Source organism: Dendronephthya gigantea, unplaced genomic scaffold, assembly GCF_004324835.1.
Source record: "Dendronephthya gigantea isolate DGI-Jeju-01 unplaced genomic scaffold, DenGig_1.0 000056F, whole genome shotgun sequence".
In the NCBI taxonomy this organism is placed as follows: Eukaryota; Metazoa; Cnidaria; class Anthozoa; order Malacalcyonacea; family Nephtheidae; genus Dendronephthya; species Dendronephthya gigantea.
The window spans coordinates 905,114-921,385 of NW_021163066.1; the positions used below are offsets into that span (position 1 = coordinate 905,114).

Here is a 16,272-nt window from a genome sequence, read left to right on the forward strand (position 1 = left end):
TGCTAAACAGCGACTTGAGTATAATCATAATAAAAATACTTGATCAATTTTTCGACTATAGTATAAACGTTGCAGGTATTTCTACAAAGTTATATATACATGTCTATATGCCATGCTTGAGCAATCTACGTGGTAATGATGGAAATCGATGACGATTTTTATATCTATGCTAGACGACTTTAAAACGAAAGCTCACCTGGCTTTGCCCTCACTACAATGAAACTCAGTTTACAACTGACGTTGAATTATAAATCTACGTCATATCAGACATTTAATTTTCCTCGAATATTGACATGAATGATTCTTACCTGGTTAATATATACTCTTCTTCTTACAGTAACTTCGACTCTCAGACAAGGACACAGCGCCGCTAGAGACGTTACAGTTGAATGATAGCTATTGTACTTTAATGCTTCGATTCAAGTGTCTAGCTCTTTGCCTGCTTGGACCCCCCTCTTGCCTACCGTCATACGCATTCATTATAACTTGCTAGTAAGTCTAGTAGGAATCATTTCCTTTTCATCCAGTGTTACTACAGCGTACAGGAGGAACCCTAAACTATTTATTATTCTTCAAACCTAAACTTTATTCATACTGGATAGCTCCACTATCAATTATATACTGTTCTTCCTAGAGGTCCAGTAAGGATCATCTCTTATTGATCCAGTGTTACTACAGGAGGAAACCTAAACTAAACTAACTTTATTTATACTGGATAGCTCTATCAGTTCTAAACTGCTCTTCCAAGAAGTCCAGTAAAGATCATCTCTTATCGATCCAAGATGGATGGTTGGATCCTTTGCGCTAAAAAATAATTATATGAAATAAATGCAAATTTCGGTGCATCAAACTTATTCAAACAAAATTTGCAGCAAAATTGTTAATGCCAGTGGAAATGCTGCAGGTTATTGACAAGTATAACAGCTCGCGCGGAGTTCACATGCAGCTGGCTTGTTGATAGATCTGCTTAAAACAAAATCTTTAAACAAGGAACAGTGATGTATTTATTGAGGTTACAAGGAGAGGCGTATTATATCAGTATGACCATTTTCACCGCAAAAACTACGTATAGCTACATTATTGATTTATTATATACATGGGAACTGATTATCGTCATATATATGTCCGTTGGTGGTTTGCGAGTTATGATATATATATATATATATATATATATAATTATATATTCATTATTTTTTTATTTTAATTTTTCTGGAAGCCAGAATTTCTCACTACACACCCGCTGTTTGGTTATTAGAGGAGGACTCGGCCTCTTTCAAAGCTGAGGATGGTTCAGCAGATGGTTGAATTTCACTGGACTTGATTTCGAAATAGACAGGCTTACTCAATAAGCTGGTAAAACATGACATTTGTTTCTTTCCCTGTTGAGATACCATTCTGCTAATCTCGTCGTTAACAATAGCTAGCATGTCAGTTAAACTCATGCTGTGTGCGTGTTTCTTTAATACCTCCAGTAATTTAATGATAAACCACGACCCATTTTCCGTACTTCTATATGATTCGTAACCATCAACCGTTGAATAAGCAACCAGCATATCAGCTCCGGTGGGAAGTGTAACTGGAGTCTCATCAAAGTGATTTTCCATGTCTACCAGATTTTCACGATGACCATCATCACCTTCTTCATGAAGTGGTATTCCAATGTTTTTTTGCCTTCCTCTGCAATTCTGGGTGAAGAAAATTTTCGGTTTACCTGCTAAGGTGCGACTACCTTTAGTAAATTGATCGGTGATATCTTTAACGGTAATCAATCCTAACGGATATCCATCAACTCCTAAGATCCCTTCTTTTACTCCATGACTTGATATGAAACAAATAAATGCATCATAGGAGCTGAAGTCTCCCGTTAAAATAGTCTGGAAAAGATCCTTCATTTCTCGTGCCGTGAGATCATCAGTTATTAGCTGTTTTTTTTTATCGAATTTCAGGCCTGAGGTATCTTCCAGTTTTATGTCGCTGATGTCATTTACAGTAAACTTCATTTCATGGCAAAATTTCTCTATATTTTCTTTGTCAGCGAGAGCGCCATCGCGTTTTTTATTGTATCTGAAATTTTGATTTACGATGACCAATACAAAGGCGTTCCTAATCATATGTGAATTCAATGTTAAGATTGCCATATTCTTTTTCAATTCATCCATGACTGTATATGCAGATCTAAAGCAAAACGCCCAGAATTAAACAGATTATTTTTCACCCAGTTTTCTACCGTTAGTATTCAGGTCGGATTTATTTTATTCGTCGTTCCAACTTCGTTTTACATACACTTAGGCTTAAATACATTGTCACTGTCAAAGTTACTGTACTCCTAGCTGAAATGTCGTGGAATAATCGTAAAATGTAAAGAGTAACGTAAAAAGTGATAACTGCTGAGCTATTTCAATTTTCAACCCAGTTAAATTCTTTAGTTTGGGTTCCTACTGGATTTAATTTGTTTCACAAGTCATAAAATCATGTAAACACTTTTTGAAGACAGTAAAATTTTTCATCAACTCATGTAGTAATAATTCAATGCTATAGGAACCGAAGGAGGTGACTAGATTTAAACTGTCTATAATATGTCACAATCCATCGTAATTATCGCTACTCTGGTTTTAATAAATGAAAGTAATCACCACACAAAGATTAACTTTCACGACGTCACAATGTTCGAGTTAAGGTGCAAGCTTGATTCTTTGGCCGCTATTTTTAGTAGAAGGTATGTTAGTCATGTACAATTTAGTGTAGTAGGCGGAAAATATTTAACTCGGAGTTTTAAATAAAGATTGGTCAAATATAGTTCCTGGATTCATAACAACAACTAAGGGGCTGTTTACATGAGCCCGGTTACCCGAGATTCAGCAAAGCGTGAGATGATTTTGAGGTATTGAAATGAGCAGATAACATGATTCTGGCAGTCGTATAATCACCACAACAATAGCATGTGCTTGTTTGGTATCATAAAGACTTATTTCAATACCTCAAAGTCATCTCACGCTTCGTTGAATCTCGGGTAACAGGGCTCATGTAATCAGCCCCTTAATGACAAAAATTTGGCTGAAAGTGTGAATTACTATATGCAACTATACATATATATAGTACTCTTGGTTATATTCATTGATTTTTGCGAGTGAATTTTTGACGTTTATATAACAGTATAGCATAATTATGAGAATAATTAATTTTCCGACTAGTATAACGTTGCAGGTATTTATCGAAATGTTATTTGTCTATATACCATGCTTGATCAATCTACGTGGTAATGATGGAAATCGATGATGATTTTTATATCTATGCTTGACAACTTTAAAACGAAAGCTCGCCTGGCTTTGCCCTCATTACAATGAAACCCAGTTTAGGATCCGGACTTGCGTTGAATTATAAATATACGTCATATCAGACATTTAATTTTCTACGAATATTGACATGAATGATTCTTACCTGGTTAATATATACTCTTCCTCTTTCAACAACTTCGACTCTCAGATGAGGACACAGCGCCGCTAGAGACGTTACACTTGAATGATAGCTATTGTACTATAATGCTCCAATTTAAATTAAGTGTCTTTACCTGCTTGGGCCTGCTCTTTATCTGCTTGGACCCCCCTTTGCCTACCGTCATACGCATTCACTATAATTCCTTTCCAAGACCTCTGTGTTTTCATTCACTAAGGATAAAAACGTGAGAACTTTTATATATATATGTCCATGTTAACGGAAGAAAAAGCTCGTAAACGTTTTAATCATTCAGACAACTTAGAAGTCACGAGATTAATCTTACCGTGTAGGTATGAGAGCAATTTTTGATTCTCTGCATGGGTGTTCAGAGCAATCATGAAGCAACAAATAATCGGTAATTATCTGAGTGGGACGAAAATGCGGAATTTCGCAATTATGTATCAAGCGGTTTTGTATTTGATTACAAAGAAATTTCTATGAGAGATGTGTGCTATTTTTCTCGAACCCTGACAGTTAAATTTACCAATAAAACCACCAATTTGCAAAAAAGGATAACAATAGAGTTTAACTCCACATTTGGCAGTTAAAATTTACACTCTAAAATATTTCATTTGCCCGCGTTTGGATTGGTTAACCCTTAACCCTTACTGAATGTTTTTGCACCAATCATCAGCTAACTTCAACTACAAACATCTTATAACTTATCATTTCGTTCTTCAGTTGACCATATCTCCCAATTTTTCCACTATATCCACGTGAAAATCTTTCAACTCTTGTATCATTCTCTTATGATAATTCTCCAGCCTCGCTTGTACGATTTCCTCGACTTTCTCCTGTGTCAAAGCCTCGTCATCATCTTCCTCGTCGCTCTCCTCCACATTATAAAACGTGTTCATCTCGCCCGCTAGGAGTCTGTTGAAACTGGTCCTCCATGATTTCGTATGGTTTGGGTATTCAATGTGAACCAAAGTTTTGTTTTTCTTTTTAAAGCACGGGAGTCTACTAAATATCGATGTTTCAACTTCGATTATGAATTTCATCTACATGAAAAAACAGTTGAAAACTGATATATATCTATGATAAATATAAACTAAATATTTTAGTTTAGTTAAGTTATAGTTCCGCTTTGTTAGGAAGAACTGATAAAATTATCCAGTATAAATAAAGTTAGTTTAGTTTAGGTTTCCTCCTGTAGTAACACTGGATCAATAAGAGATGATCCTTACTGGACCTCTAGGAAGAACAGTATAGAACTGATAGAGCTATCCAGTATAAATAAAGTTAGTTTAGTTTAGGTTTCAATCCTGGCTCCTGTTTGGTAACAGTGGATCAAGAAGAAATTATTCCTACTAAACCTCTAGGAAGAACAGTATAAAATTAAAATGCTTTTTCCAACTTACGTGTTGCCTCAGTCTTTGAACTTTAGCCATGTTCATAACATACTCCGTGTCACCGACAGCCAGACCAATCAAAACATTATTTACAACAACAACCATCAGCAGAACAAACACCACAAACATCACAAGTTTAAAAGTATGGAAATCTTTATAAATACCAACTTCAACAAACAAATCATCGTAGGCAAAGTCTCCCAGCATCGAGACGAACGTGCTCAGAACCGCAATGGGATAGTTCACAAATCTGTCTTGCTCTGCAAACAGCAGATAGAACGTTGAAGCGAAGGCCATACAGAATAATACGATCAACAGAAGCATCTGAAATAGATAATATATATTTAAAATTCCCCTGTGTGCCGGCAAACACTGCTTGTCATACGAAACAAATTTGTAGTGAATAAATCATATGAAGTAAACCAAGTTTATTGTTCTTATTCTCGTCTTATTAGCTCTGTACTTCGGCATATCGAGCACTCTATTCATATATGAAGTTTAGGCAGAACCAAGGCAGGACATGATTGATTCAAAGATGCTTTGTGCAGTCATCATTGTTTCACTGCGCCTCAAAGGCACAGCTAGAATGAAAGGGTTATTCTCAGGTTTATCCAAACACACTCTTGTCCATATCAACATTCCCTCCCGGGAAAAAGCGATGGTCAATTTGCGATGTTCGTAGGTTGGAACTCGCTCACTTTTCGCACAGCAGATACGTGCGTCGCTAGTTCAACTATTTTCAAGATATTTTTCGTACTGACTGCTTGTACTCCAGAGTATTATAGTAATAGAACAAGATAATAAATAGATTTTGTTGGCAGAAACACAAATTTAGCAAGTGCAAGAATGACTGAACTCAATCATCCAGATTCCAGAGTCCAGACAAACAAGTTATTATTTTCTTGAGAACGACATGAAACTTTTTGCCGCGCACAAGGAGAGAAAACGTAAGTCAAAAAAAGAATAATTCTTCCTGCCGATCTTTCTAAGTCGTTCATACCTTAACAAGCGTTTTGAAAACCTTCTGCAGAGTCAAAATGTAAGTGCCAATATCTGGAATTCGGCGCAGAAACCAAATGAGATTGAACCAAGAGATACAAACAGCAATGGCAGCCGCTCCAAACTGGTCTTCAGTTTTTGTCTTTCTCACTGGGAACATGAATACCATGACGCAGACGTACAATGTCCACTCAAAATAATTTGAAACTTGTTTGAAATATCTCCAACGTTGCTGGTGCATCTGAGAGGATTAATTATTGATAGTCATGACATTATAATGATGATTACATCGATTGCGATCATGATATTGATGATAATCATGATATTAATGATGATCATCGATGACGATTGTGATCATGATATTGATTATATATCGATGATGATGATGACGATCGACATTGATGGTAACGATCTGTGTAATGTTAGGGGATATCATGGGTCAAAATGTACCTGAATAAATTCTTTAATGACATTAAATATTGTTACAGTTACGATAACAACTGTCGCAATGATCGGGCCTGGCTCGTCAGGACTTGCTGCAGCCGTAGGGTGTTGTTTAACCTTCGTGCTGACAGTTGTGTTAACTTCATCTAGAAATTTTAAAGTATTTAGTTATTACTAGTATCAAAAATCAAGTTCAAGAGGCTTTGTTACAAGTTGTCTTGCATTTGAACAATTTCTTATCAAATTGTGGATGAGTGATAATTCAAAAAAAAGTAAAAACGAAGAACGGGAACATACCAGGATGTCTCACCCGTCTTGCGATGGCCCCGCGAACCAAGGCAACGTACACATTGAACAAAACATGGAAACAGAGGTAGAGAAAGAGATTGGCCAAATATAAATAACAGCCTTTCTCTCGCCATTTCACGCTGAAATATTTCCTGCAAAGATTGTGAGTCAGACATTGTTCTTCGTTATTTTCTGTGATCGCTTCGAGGCCGTAAAATTTGGAGCCTTTTGAAATGAAATCAAAGAAAAGTATTACAGAACGTAATTAGAGGAGACATAATTCACAGTTAACGTCAGCTCTGAAATTCGGTATGTAACCCTATCAGTTCTAAACTGTTCTTCCTAGAGGTCCAGTAAGGATCATCTCTTATTGATCCAGTGTTACTACAGGAGGAAACCTAAACTAAACTAACTTTATTTATACTGGATAGCTCTATCAGTTCTAAATGTTCTTCCTAGAGGTCCAGTAAGGATCATCTCTTATTGATCCAGTGTTACTACAGGAGGAAACCTAAACTAAACTAACTTTATTTATACTGGATAGTTCTATCAGTTCTAAACTGTTCTTCCTAGAGGTCCAGTAAGGATCATCTCTTATTGATCTAGTGTTACTACAGGAGGAAACCTAAACTAAACTAACTTTATTTATACTGGATAGCTCTATCAGTTCTAAACTGTTCTTCCTAGAGGTCCAGTAAGGATCATCTCTTATTGATCCAGTGTTACTACAGGAGGAAACCTAAACTAAACTAACTTTATTTATACTGGATAGTTCTATCAGTTCTAAACTGTTCTTCCTAGAGGTCCAGTAAGGATCATCTCTTCTTATTGATCCAGCGTGAGCGTCACAACAAAAGGAACTTGATATCAGCTGTATAGAAAATTCATACCTGTCGGTTCTAATAAGAAGAAGTCGTATGTGATATTGTAGTCGAGAGAGTGACGTTTATCATCGCTCTTGACGACACAGCGATCCAACAAGATCTTAGCGTTATCTGGCATTTTATCTACGAGGTGAGCAAAACATCTCTTTGCTCCACCTTTCCATGCCTCGATCAGCTGAAAGTTGCAAGTTGCTTTAGTAAATTATGGAATCCCTTGTTTGAATTGATGTGTGATCGATAATTGATCGATAATTATCGACTATTACAATGATGGATAATTGATTATCGATGATCAATAACAATGATGATAATTGATGTTCGAGTATGACAATGATGAATAACATATTATCAATGACGATAATTGATTATATCGATCATTATGATGATGATCGATAATGATCGATACTTACTTCTCTCCAATAGTTACTAAGCAGCAACTCTTTAACGACACCATCTTGTTTATTTGCTACAGCAAGTTCCAAACAGTTTAAACCATCTTTTTCTTTCACCAGCGGGTCAGCGCCATTCTCAAGAAGAAATGCGACAATATTTCGATTGCCTTTCATACAGGCGATGTGTAGAGCTGACCTTCCTAAATTATCCTCGGATCTTGAGAGATCCTCTTCATCGAGAACCAGAAGCTTGACGTTAGCTATTGAGCCGGCTGCTGCCGCAAAGTGAAGTGGTGTGGATTCATTTTTGTCACTAGAGAGAAAGACACCTGTTTGTCTATCACCGAAACCAAATTATTACGAGCAGATAATTTAATAAAATACAAGAGGAATATACTTCGAAGAACAAACAATATTTTGTGAACCAGAGATTTGGGCTTTAAAAGAAGACAACAAACAAGTTTACAGTTTTCATTCTGTGTGATTCATATAGTGTCAAAAGACTACTCGTTTTAGGCCAAATATTGGATTTACACTGTAACTGTTGGCTTGTTTTAAAGTTCAGACGTTTCAAGACGTTTTTTGAAGTATGTTTTCTCTTGCATCTTGCTAAACTAAATTTCTTTCAAGGCATTTTGTATTTTGTCTATTTCCCATGCACTATTTTCTAATTCAATTGTAGGCAGAGACTCTATGTGAAGATAAAGCAACCTTACACATACACAACTGCGGTTGGACAAACCTGATTTACATACGTTTACATGCACTTACTAACGTTTACATGCATTTACATACGTTTACATGCACTTACTAACGTTTACATGCATTTACATACGTTTACATGCACTTACTAACGTTTACATGCATTTACATACGTTTCAAAAATATCAGCTCCTTGAGACAGAAGGTACTCCAACAAAAAGTACTCCTCCAAGGCGGCTGCGTAATGCTGTGGGGATTCTCCGTCCATATCTTTATCATACAACGCATCGGGCCTTGTTTCTAAGATATCTTGAACAATGTATAAATTGCAAGATTCCACGGCGCAATGGATTAAGGTTTGTCCCGTTTTCGAACTGCGAATCGTGTAGACATTTTTATCCACCTCGGCCAACATGTGCATGCTCTGAAATATATAAATTTCATCTTTTCTGAATTCGTACAAACCAGAAAACATTAAGGTTAATGAGTTCACGGCAACCAGGTATATAATCCATCGTAATTATCGCTACTCTGGTTTTAATAAATGAAAGTAATCACCACACAAAGATTAACTTTTACGACCCAACGTTTCGACACTCCGGTCTAGTGTCTTCATCAGGGGTGATCTGACTTTGAAACTCGGTTCCTTATATACTGTCAAAATGACGTCATCTATCAATCAGATGTAGTCGACCATGGTCGAGTTGGCCGGAAAACGACTAATTCAACCATGGTCGAGTTGGCCGGAAAACGACTAATTCGACCATGGTCGAGTTCGCCGGAAAACGACTAATTCGACCATGGTCGAGTTCACCAGAAAACGACTAATTCGACCATGGCCGAGTTCGCCAGAAAACGACTAATTCGACTATGGTCCAATTCGCCGGAAGACGACTAACTCGACCGTGGTCGAGTTCGCCGGAAAACGACTAACTCGACCATGGTCGAGTTTGCCCGAAAACGACTAACTCGACCATGGTCGAGTTCGCCGGAAAACGACTAATTCGACCATGGTCGAGTTCGCCGGAAAACGACTAATTCGACCATGGTCGAGTTTGCCGGAAAACGACTAATTCGACCATGGTCGAGTTCGCCGGAAAACGACTAATTCGACCATGGTTGAGTTCGCCGGAAAACGACTAATTCGACCATGGTCGAGTTCGCCGGAAAACGACTAATTCGACCATGGTCCAGTTTGCCGGAAAACGACTAACTCGACCATGGTCGAGTTCGCCGGAAAACGACTAATTCAACCATGGTCGAGTTCGCCGGAAAACGACTAATTCGACCATGGTCGAGTTTGCCGGAAAACGACTAATTCGACCATGGTCGAGTTCGCCGGAAAACGACTAATTCGACCATGGTCGAGTTTGCCGGAAAACGACTAACTCGACCATGGTCGAGTTCGCCGGAAAACGACTAACTCGACCACGGTCGAGTTCGCCGGAAAACGACTAACTCGACCATGGTCGAGTTCGCCGGAAAACGACTAACTCGACCATGGTCGAGTTCGCCGGAAAACGACTAATTCGACCATGGTCGAGTTCGTCGGAAACGACTAATTCCACCATGGTCGAGTTCGCCGGAAAACGACTAATTCGACCATGGTCGAGTTCGCCGGAAAACGACTAATTCGACCATGGTCGAGTTGCCGGAAAACGACTAATTCGACCATGGTCGAGTTCGCCGGAAAACGACTAATTCGACCATGGTCGAGTTCGCCGGAAAACGACTAATTCGACCATGGTCGAGTTGCCGGAAAACGACTAACTCGACCATGGTCGAGTTCGCCGGAAAACGACTAATTCGACCATGGTCGAGTTCGCCGGAAAACGACTAATTCGACCATGGTCGAGTTCGCCGGAAAACGACTAATTCGACCATGGTCGAGTTCGCCGGAAAACGACTAATTCGACCATGGTCGAGTTCGCCGGAAAACGACTAATTCGACCATGGTCGAGTTCGCCGGAAAACGACTAACTCGACCACGGTCGAGTTCGCCGGAAAACGACTAACTCGACCATGGTCGAGTTCGCCGGAAAACGACTAACTCGACCATGGTCGAGTTCGCCGGAAAACGACTAATTCGACCATGGTCGAGTTCGTCGGAAAACGACTAATTCCACCATGGTCGAGTTCGCCGGAAAACGACTAATTCGACCATGGTCGAGTTCGCCGGAAAACGACTAATTCGACCATGGTCGAGTTTGCCGGAAAACGACTAATTCGACCATGGTCGAGTTCGCCGGAAAACGACTAATTCGACCATGGTCGAGTTCGCCGGAAAACGACTAATTCGACCATGGTCGAGTTGCCGGAAAACGACTAATTCGACCATGGTCGAGTTCGCCGGAAAACGACTAATTCGACCATGGTCGAGTTCGCCGGAAAACGACTAATTCGACCATGGTCGAGTTGCCGGAAAACGACTAACTCGACCATGGTCGAGTTCGCCGGAAAACGACTAATTCGACCATGGTCGAGTTCGCCGGAAAACGACTAATTCGACCATGGTCGAGTTGCCGGAAAACGACTAATTCGACCATGGTCGAGTTCGCCGGAAAACGACTAATTCGACCATGGTCGAGTTCGCCGGAAAACGACTAATTCGACCATGGTCGAGTTCGCCGGAAAACGACTAATTCGACCATGGTCAGTTGCCGGAAAACGACTAACTCGACCATGGTCGAGTTCGCCGGAAAACGACTAACTCGACCATGGTCGAGTTGCCCGAAAACGACTAACTCGACCATGGTCGAGTTCGCCGGAAAACGACTAATTCGACCATGGTCGAGTTCGCCGGAAAACGACTAACTCGACCATGGTCGAGTTCGCCGGAAAACGACTAATTCGACCATGGTCGAGTTCGCCGGAAAACGACTAATTCGACCATGGTCGAGTTCGCCGGAAAACGACTAATTCGACCATGGTCGAGTTGCCGGAAAACGACTAACTCGACCATGGTCGAGTTCGCCGGAAAACGACTAACTCGACCACGGTCGAGTTCGCCGGAAAACGACTAACTCGACCATGGTCGAGTTCGCCGGAAAACGACTAACTCGACCATGGTCGAGTTCGCCGAAAACGACTAACTCGACCATGGTCGAGTTCGCCGGAAAACGACTAATTCGACCATGGTCGAGTTCGCCGGAAAACGACTAATTCGACCATGGTCGAGTTTGCCGGAAAACGACTAACTCGACCATGGTCGAGTTCGCCGGAAAACGACTAACTCGACCATGGTCGAGTTCCCGAAAACGACTAACTCGACCATGGTCGAGTTCGCCGGAAAACGACTAATTCGACCATGGTCGAGTTCGCCGGAAAACGACTAACTCGACCATGGTCGAGTTCGCCGGAAAACGACTAATTCGACCATGGTCGAGTTCGCCGGAAAACGACTAATTCGACCATGGTCGAGTTCGCCGGAAAACGACTAATTCGACCATGGTCGAGTTGCCGGAAAACGACTAACTCGACCATGGTCGAGTTCGCCGGAAAACGACTAACTCGACCATGGTCGAGTTCGCCGGAAAACGACTAACTCGACCATGGTCGAGTTCGCCGGAAAACGACTAACTCGACCATGGTCGAGTTCGCCGGAAAACGACTAACTCGACCATGGTCGAGTTCGCCGGAAAACGACTAATTCGACCATGGTCGAGTTCGCCGGAAAACGACTAATTCGACCATGGTTGAGTTCGCCGGAAAACGACTAATTCGACCATGGTCGAGTTCGCCGGAAAACGACTAATTCGACCATGGTCGACTTCGCCGGAAAACGACTAACTTGACCATGGTCAAGTTCGCCGGAAAACGACTAATTCGACCATGGTCGAGTTCGCCGGAAAACGACTAATTTGACCATGGTCGAGTTCGCCGGAAAACGACTAATTCGACCATTGGTCGAGTTCGCCGGAAAACGACTAATTCGACCATGGTCGAATTCGCCGGAAAACGACTAATTCGACCATGGTCGAGTTCGCCGGAAAACGACTAATTCGACCATGGTCGAGTTCGCCGGAAAACGACTAATTCGACCATGGTCGAGTTCGCCGGAAAACGACTAATTCGACCATGGTCGAGTTCGCCGGAAAACGACTAATCAATATTCTTCTGTTTTGTTGTTTACCTTTCTTTCGTTATGAAGGACCGCAATATGAGCTGGAGTGTGTCCATTCATATCTTCTCCGTGAAGTGCTTGGATTAAATTTTCATGCTTTAGAAAAGAAACAATTTGTTTCACAAAATATGATCGCTATGATTAATGCTTCGAGGCTCGTATTATAGCTCTATACCTGTCTGTTTATACATGATAGTTTGAAGAAAGAACTAAATCAGAAAATGTGTAATTAATCCAGGCAAATATTAAATATATGATGCAGATTACTGTCATCGTTGGATAAATGTTTTTATATCATGGCCCGTGATATATTTACATATGACGAAGCGGTCTAAAAGCTCAAAATAAGCTACGTTTCACCCTTTTTCACCCTTCACCCTGTGAATGCAATATTTTCAAGAATTGGTCGATTATAGCCAGTGCCATGCAACTGGGCTTGTGCATTATGATTTAAATAAACAGAAATAACAGAATATACGAAAGCTTGAACGAGCTATTCCCTATAGACCATGTATGCACACCTTAAGTAGAAAAAATAATTTAAAGCTCGCCATAAAAGGATTGATGCTCATGCAAACCTTTTTAAATTTGTCCAAAAGAAATTCGAGGAGTTCTTCTCTTTGAACGCTAAGATGAAAGATATTTCTCCCAGTAATATCTGCGTCTGTAATTTGCAATTTCTCGATGTCTTTTTGGTCGCTCAGGAATTTCTCCGCCGTGCGTAACCCACGTCGAACAGCCCTAGAAAAGACAGCGAACAAAATAAATATCAATAATAACAGTACTCGTATGACACGTTGAGACCATTCATCAACAACTTCTATCGCCCAGGACTGGGTAATTTGTAACTATGTGAAATGAACAGCGCTCTAAACCAGGAAAAGACTTTTTAAGGCTCGTGACTTACACAAGCGTTTTTCTTCTTTTGATAATTATGAACGAGTGAATTAGTTACGGATGTTAAAATAGGAACTCGTACACATCTTGGGACGGTTGTATGAAAGCCGGTTAGCGCTATCCAACGGATAGTGGTTTTTTCAATCGCTTTAAAATCACCCGTTGTTTGCTGTTACTTTGAGTATTCCGAAATCGAGGAACCTCTTTAATAATTGTTGGTTCCAAAAAGGAAATGTTATTGCTTTTCGAACAATAAAATTTTCATCCAGCCCGCCCCAGAACATTCGTAAATTATTCCTCGTAACTCGTTCACATCTATCAAAAGTCGCCAATAAAATCGCACATCATAAATCGCAAGTGCACACGGGTCTTCAACTCGCTTCAAAACTCGCAATTAAATTTTCGTATTTCTGATGTAGAATTGCGTGTTTGGTTTCCGTACTATGCCTATGGTTTCCGTTCACTAATGAGCATCCTTACAGAGGGTTGGAAAAACCATGGTGGGCAGTTTAACCCAGCTTTTGTACAACAGGGCTTTTGAAGGGTAAAATTAGTTTCGCGTTTGTACAATACAAAATGGAAAGACAGCGCTATACTGTACCTTATCAATGGATTTATAACCACGGATTTTCTGAACTTCATCAAATGTGGATTATTGATCGAAGTTTCTCCGTTTAAATTTTTTAATTCAAGCAATGGCGTCCCTGTTGTCGCCTCCATTTTATCTGTCATAAAAGAAATCAGTGTAAATATTGTTAGTGTATGTTGACAACTTGACAAGCGTTCGTTTTTGAACGCAGTTATTTTCAAGTGCTGGAAATTGCTGGATTGTGTCAAAAATATTGGAGCGATCGGAACAACTCGATATAGGGTCATAAAGCTATCTCAAATATTGTCATCTAGTGTATATTTTCAGGTTATTTACAGTAAGCGACAGATATCTCAAACGTGTGGTCCAACGTTCATAGTAGAGAAAATAGCTAAAGGACCTGTTATATACATTCTGCAATTTTCCTTGAAACGGCAATTATAATTTTGAGGGATGTTAATTTGTGACCAGTGTTCGAAATGGTAAGAAAACGTTGGCAGATCGTCAGAAATGTTCGTATTTGCCAACTTTAGATTGCTCAGAAGTAGAATTGCATTGCAAGTTGCAAGGAAAGTTGCATAGTGTAACACAGCCTTAAAGTTATTCAAAGCACACGCCGCTGCATGGATGACTTTTTTTTAATGATACCCGCCGGATAAGAGGAACCGATGTCAACAGCAGGGTCTGACACACATTCACGTTAGGAGCTCAAGACTGGAAGAGCATAAATTATAATATGTAAAAACACGATGAAAATGTTTCGTCAAATTCTTGGAAGGTTTTGAATATGGATTTCGACGTTAACCTTCGCCTTCGGCTTCGAGGCAAAACGCCAAATGATCCAGGCCTCATAGTGCGGTTATTTTCAATAGTGCGGTTATTTTCATTCATGCAGTACACGATTTCACATGCAAACCAGACAGTGGCAAAGTTCTCGATCAGTTCATTCATGCATTTATCATAAGTGATAACGCTATAGGTTTACGGTTTACCTTCAGCTTTTTATGCCCAAAATCTGAAGCCTAACTGCGATTCAAAGTCTTAAAGTTTGCCTAAAAGTCAACAGCAAATATCTACAAACACTTTTTATACGCTGACAACAGCAAAAAGGTCAATAGGACCACGGTTAAATAAACCGTGATAGGACTGAGTGCGAACACAAAATGGCAGAACATTGAAGTTATTCCAACCACACCGCTAATTTTGTGAGGTTGACGTTTCGCGTTAGTTATAATATAGATGTATTATGTATTTATTGTCGTTTGACCTCAAGGCTCAAGGTTCAAGCGTGGCTTTGCCGAGGTCAAAACGATTTATTGTTTTGTCCACACCAGCGTTATACGTTTATATTAATTATATAAATATTTACCTTTTGGACTGTTCTGCGGATTTAAGATTACGGAGTCCATATTCGAAACGAAATGATTACATAGTAAGATGGATTTCACCTCTGTTTGTTGTTAAACGAAATACAATCACACTTTAACGACTGCGTGCAAGCAAATAAAAGGAAGTCAAGCATGGTTTGTATTAAAATTACCGGCCGACGCAACGGGGACATCATTTCACCTCGTGACACATGCAAAACAAAACATATAAACACAATATTGAAGTAAATAGGGCAGGCCCTGGCGAGCCTGATAGTTACCCACACGTACCTTAACTCAATTCTGTTTGTAGATTTCCTATACTTTCTATATACACGCATTTCTTGCACAAAGTTTATGCATTTCAAACAAAATGAGAACAAATAAAAGTTTTCCTGCTTCGAAGGCATTTAAAACTGATTTTTTAAGCCGGAAGATCCTGTGACATCTTTTAGTATCATTTACATAACTTTTAAGTAGCTATACTCCGTGAATTTAGCTATTTCGAGGGATTGTTGACATTAGTCATTACGTTTACGTTTTTTGACTTATTTCTCCACATTCAAAATTTAAATCCAATTTAACCTTAAACACAAAAACACGACAAAAAGATTGAACTAATGACCTTCGGACAAAAAAATATGCTAATGCACGTATGATACCGGCTCTATCGATCGAAAACAAGCATGAAAATTGCAACGTGCAAGTTTCAAGGCAAGCTTTCAACATGATTAAGTTTA

At 39.7% G+C, this 16,272-nt stretch overlaps 2 protein-coding genes across 5 annotated transcripts; both read right to left on the reverse strand.

Annotated features, from left to right (window-relative positions):
- Nucleotides 1-1,193: 1,193 nt before the first annotated feature.
- On the reverse strand, nt 1,194-3,660 carry LOC114529399 (caspase-3-like). The gene is made up of 3 exons (XM_028551197.1): nt 3,569-3,660; nt 3,439-3,500; nt 1,194-2,175 (listed from the first exon to the last, which is right to left on the reverse strand). The coding sequence occupies exon 3, from the start codon at nt 2,157-2,159 to the stop codon at nt 1,230-1,232; it is 930 nt and encodes a 309-aa protein (XP_028406998.1). The 5' UTR covers nt 2,160-2,175; nt 3,439-3,500; nt 3,569-3,660; the 3' UTR covers nt 1,194-1,229.
- Nucleotides 3,042-16,106, reverse strand: LOC114529398 (transient receptor potential cation channel subfamily A member 1-like). Of its 4 annotated transcripts, XM_028551194.1 has the most exons (13): nt 15,158-15,504; nt 14,783-14,879; nt 14,178-14,301; nt 13,258-13,420; nt 12,689-12,775; nt 8,730-8,980; nt 7,873-8,167; nt 7,469-7,637; nt 6,588-6,803; nt 6,297-6,436; nt 5,848-6,087; nt 4,857-5,171; nt 3,042-4,496 (listed from the first exon to the last, which is right to left on the reverse strand). In XM_028551194.1, the coding sequence occupies exons 3-13, from the start codon at nt 14,294-14,296 to the stop codon at nt 4,173-4,175; spliced, it is 2,319 nt and encodes a 772-aa protein (XP_028406995.1). In that variant the 5' UTR covers nt 14,297-14,301; nt 14,783-14,879; nt 15,158-15,504; the 3' UTR covers nt 3,042-4,172. The 4 variants fall into 4 exon arrangements, with proteins under 4 accessions (XP_028406995.1, XP_028406994.1, XP_028406993.1 ...); XM_028551193.1 differs by lacking the exons at nt 14,783-14,879; nt 15,158-15,504 and adding an exon at nt 15,824-16,106; XM_028551192.1 differs by lacking the exons at nt 14,783-14,879; nt 15,158-15,504 and adding an exon at nt 15,535-16,106.
- Between the last annotated feature and the right edge of the window lie 166 nt (nt 16,107-16,272).

Coding starts and splice junctions, on each gene's coding strand:
- LOC114529399 (XM_028551197.1), bottom strand. CDS start 2,159: ATGGATGAATTGAAAAAGAATATGGCAATCTTAACATTGAATTCACAT.
- LOC114529398 (XM_028551192.1), bottom strand. CDS start 15,574: ATGGACTCCGTAATCTTAAATCCGCAGAACAGTCCAAAAG. Junction 8,168..8,729: donor GGAGCTGATATTTTTGAAAC/GTATGTAAATGC, acceptor CTTTCTCTCTAG/TGACAAAAATGAATCCACAC. Junction 5,172..5,847: donor TTTTCAAAACGCTTGTTAAG/GTATGAACGACT, acceptor TATCTATTTCAG/ATGCTTCTGTTGATCGTATT.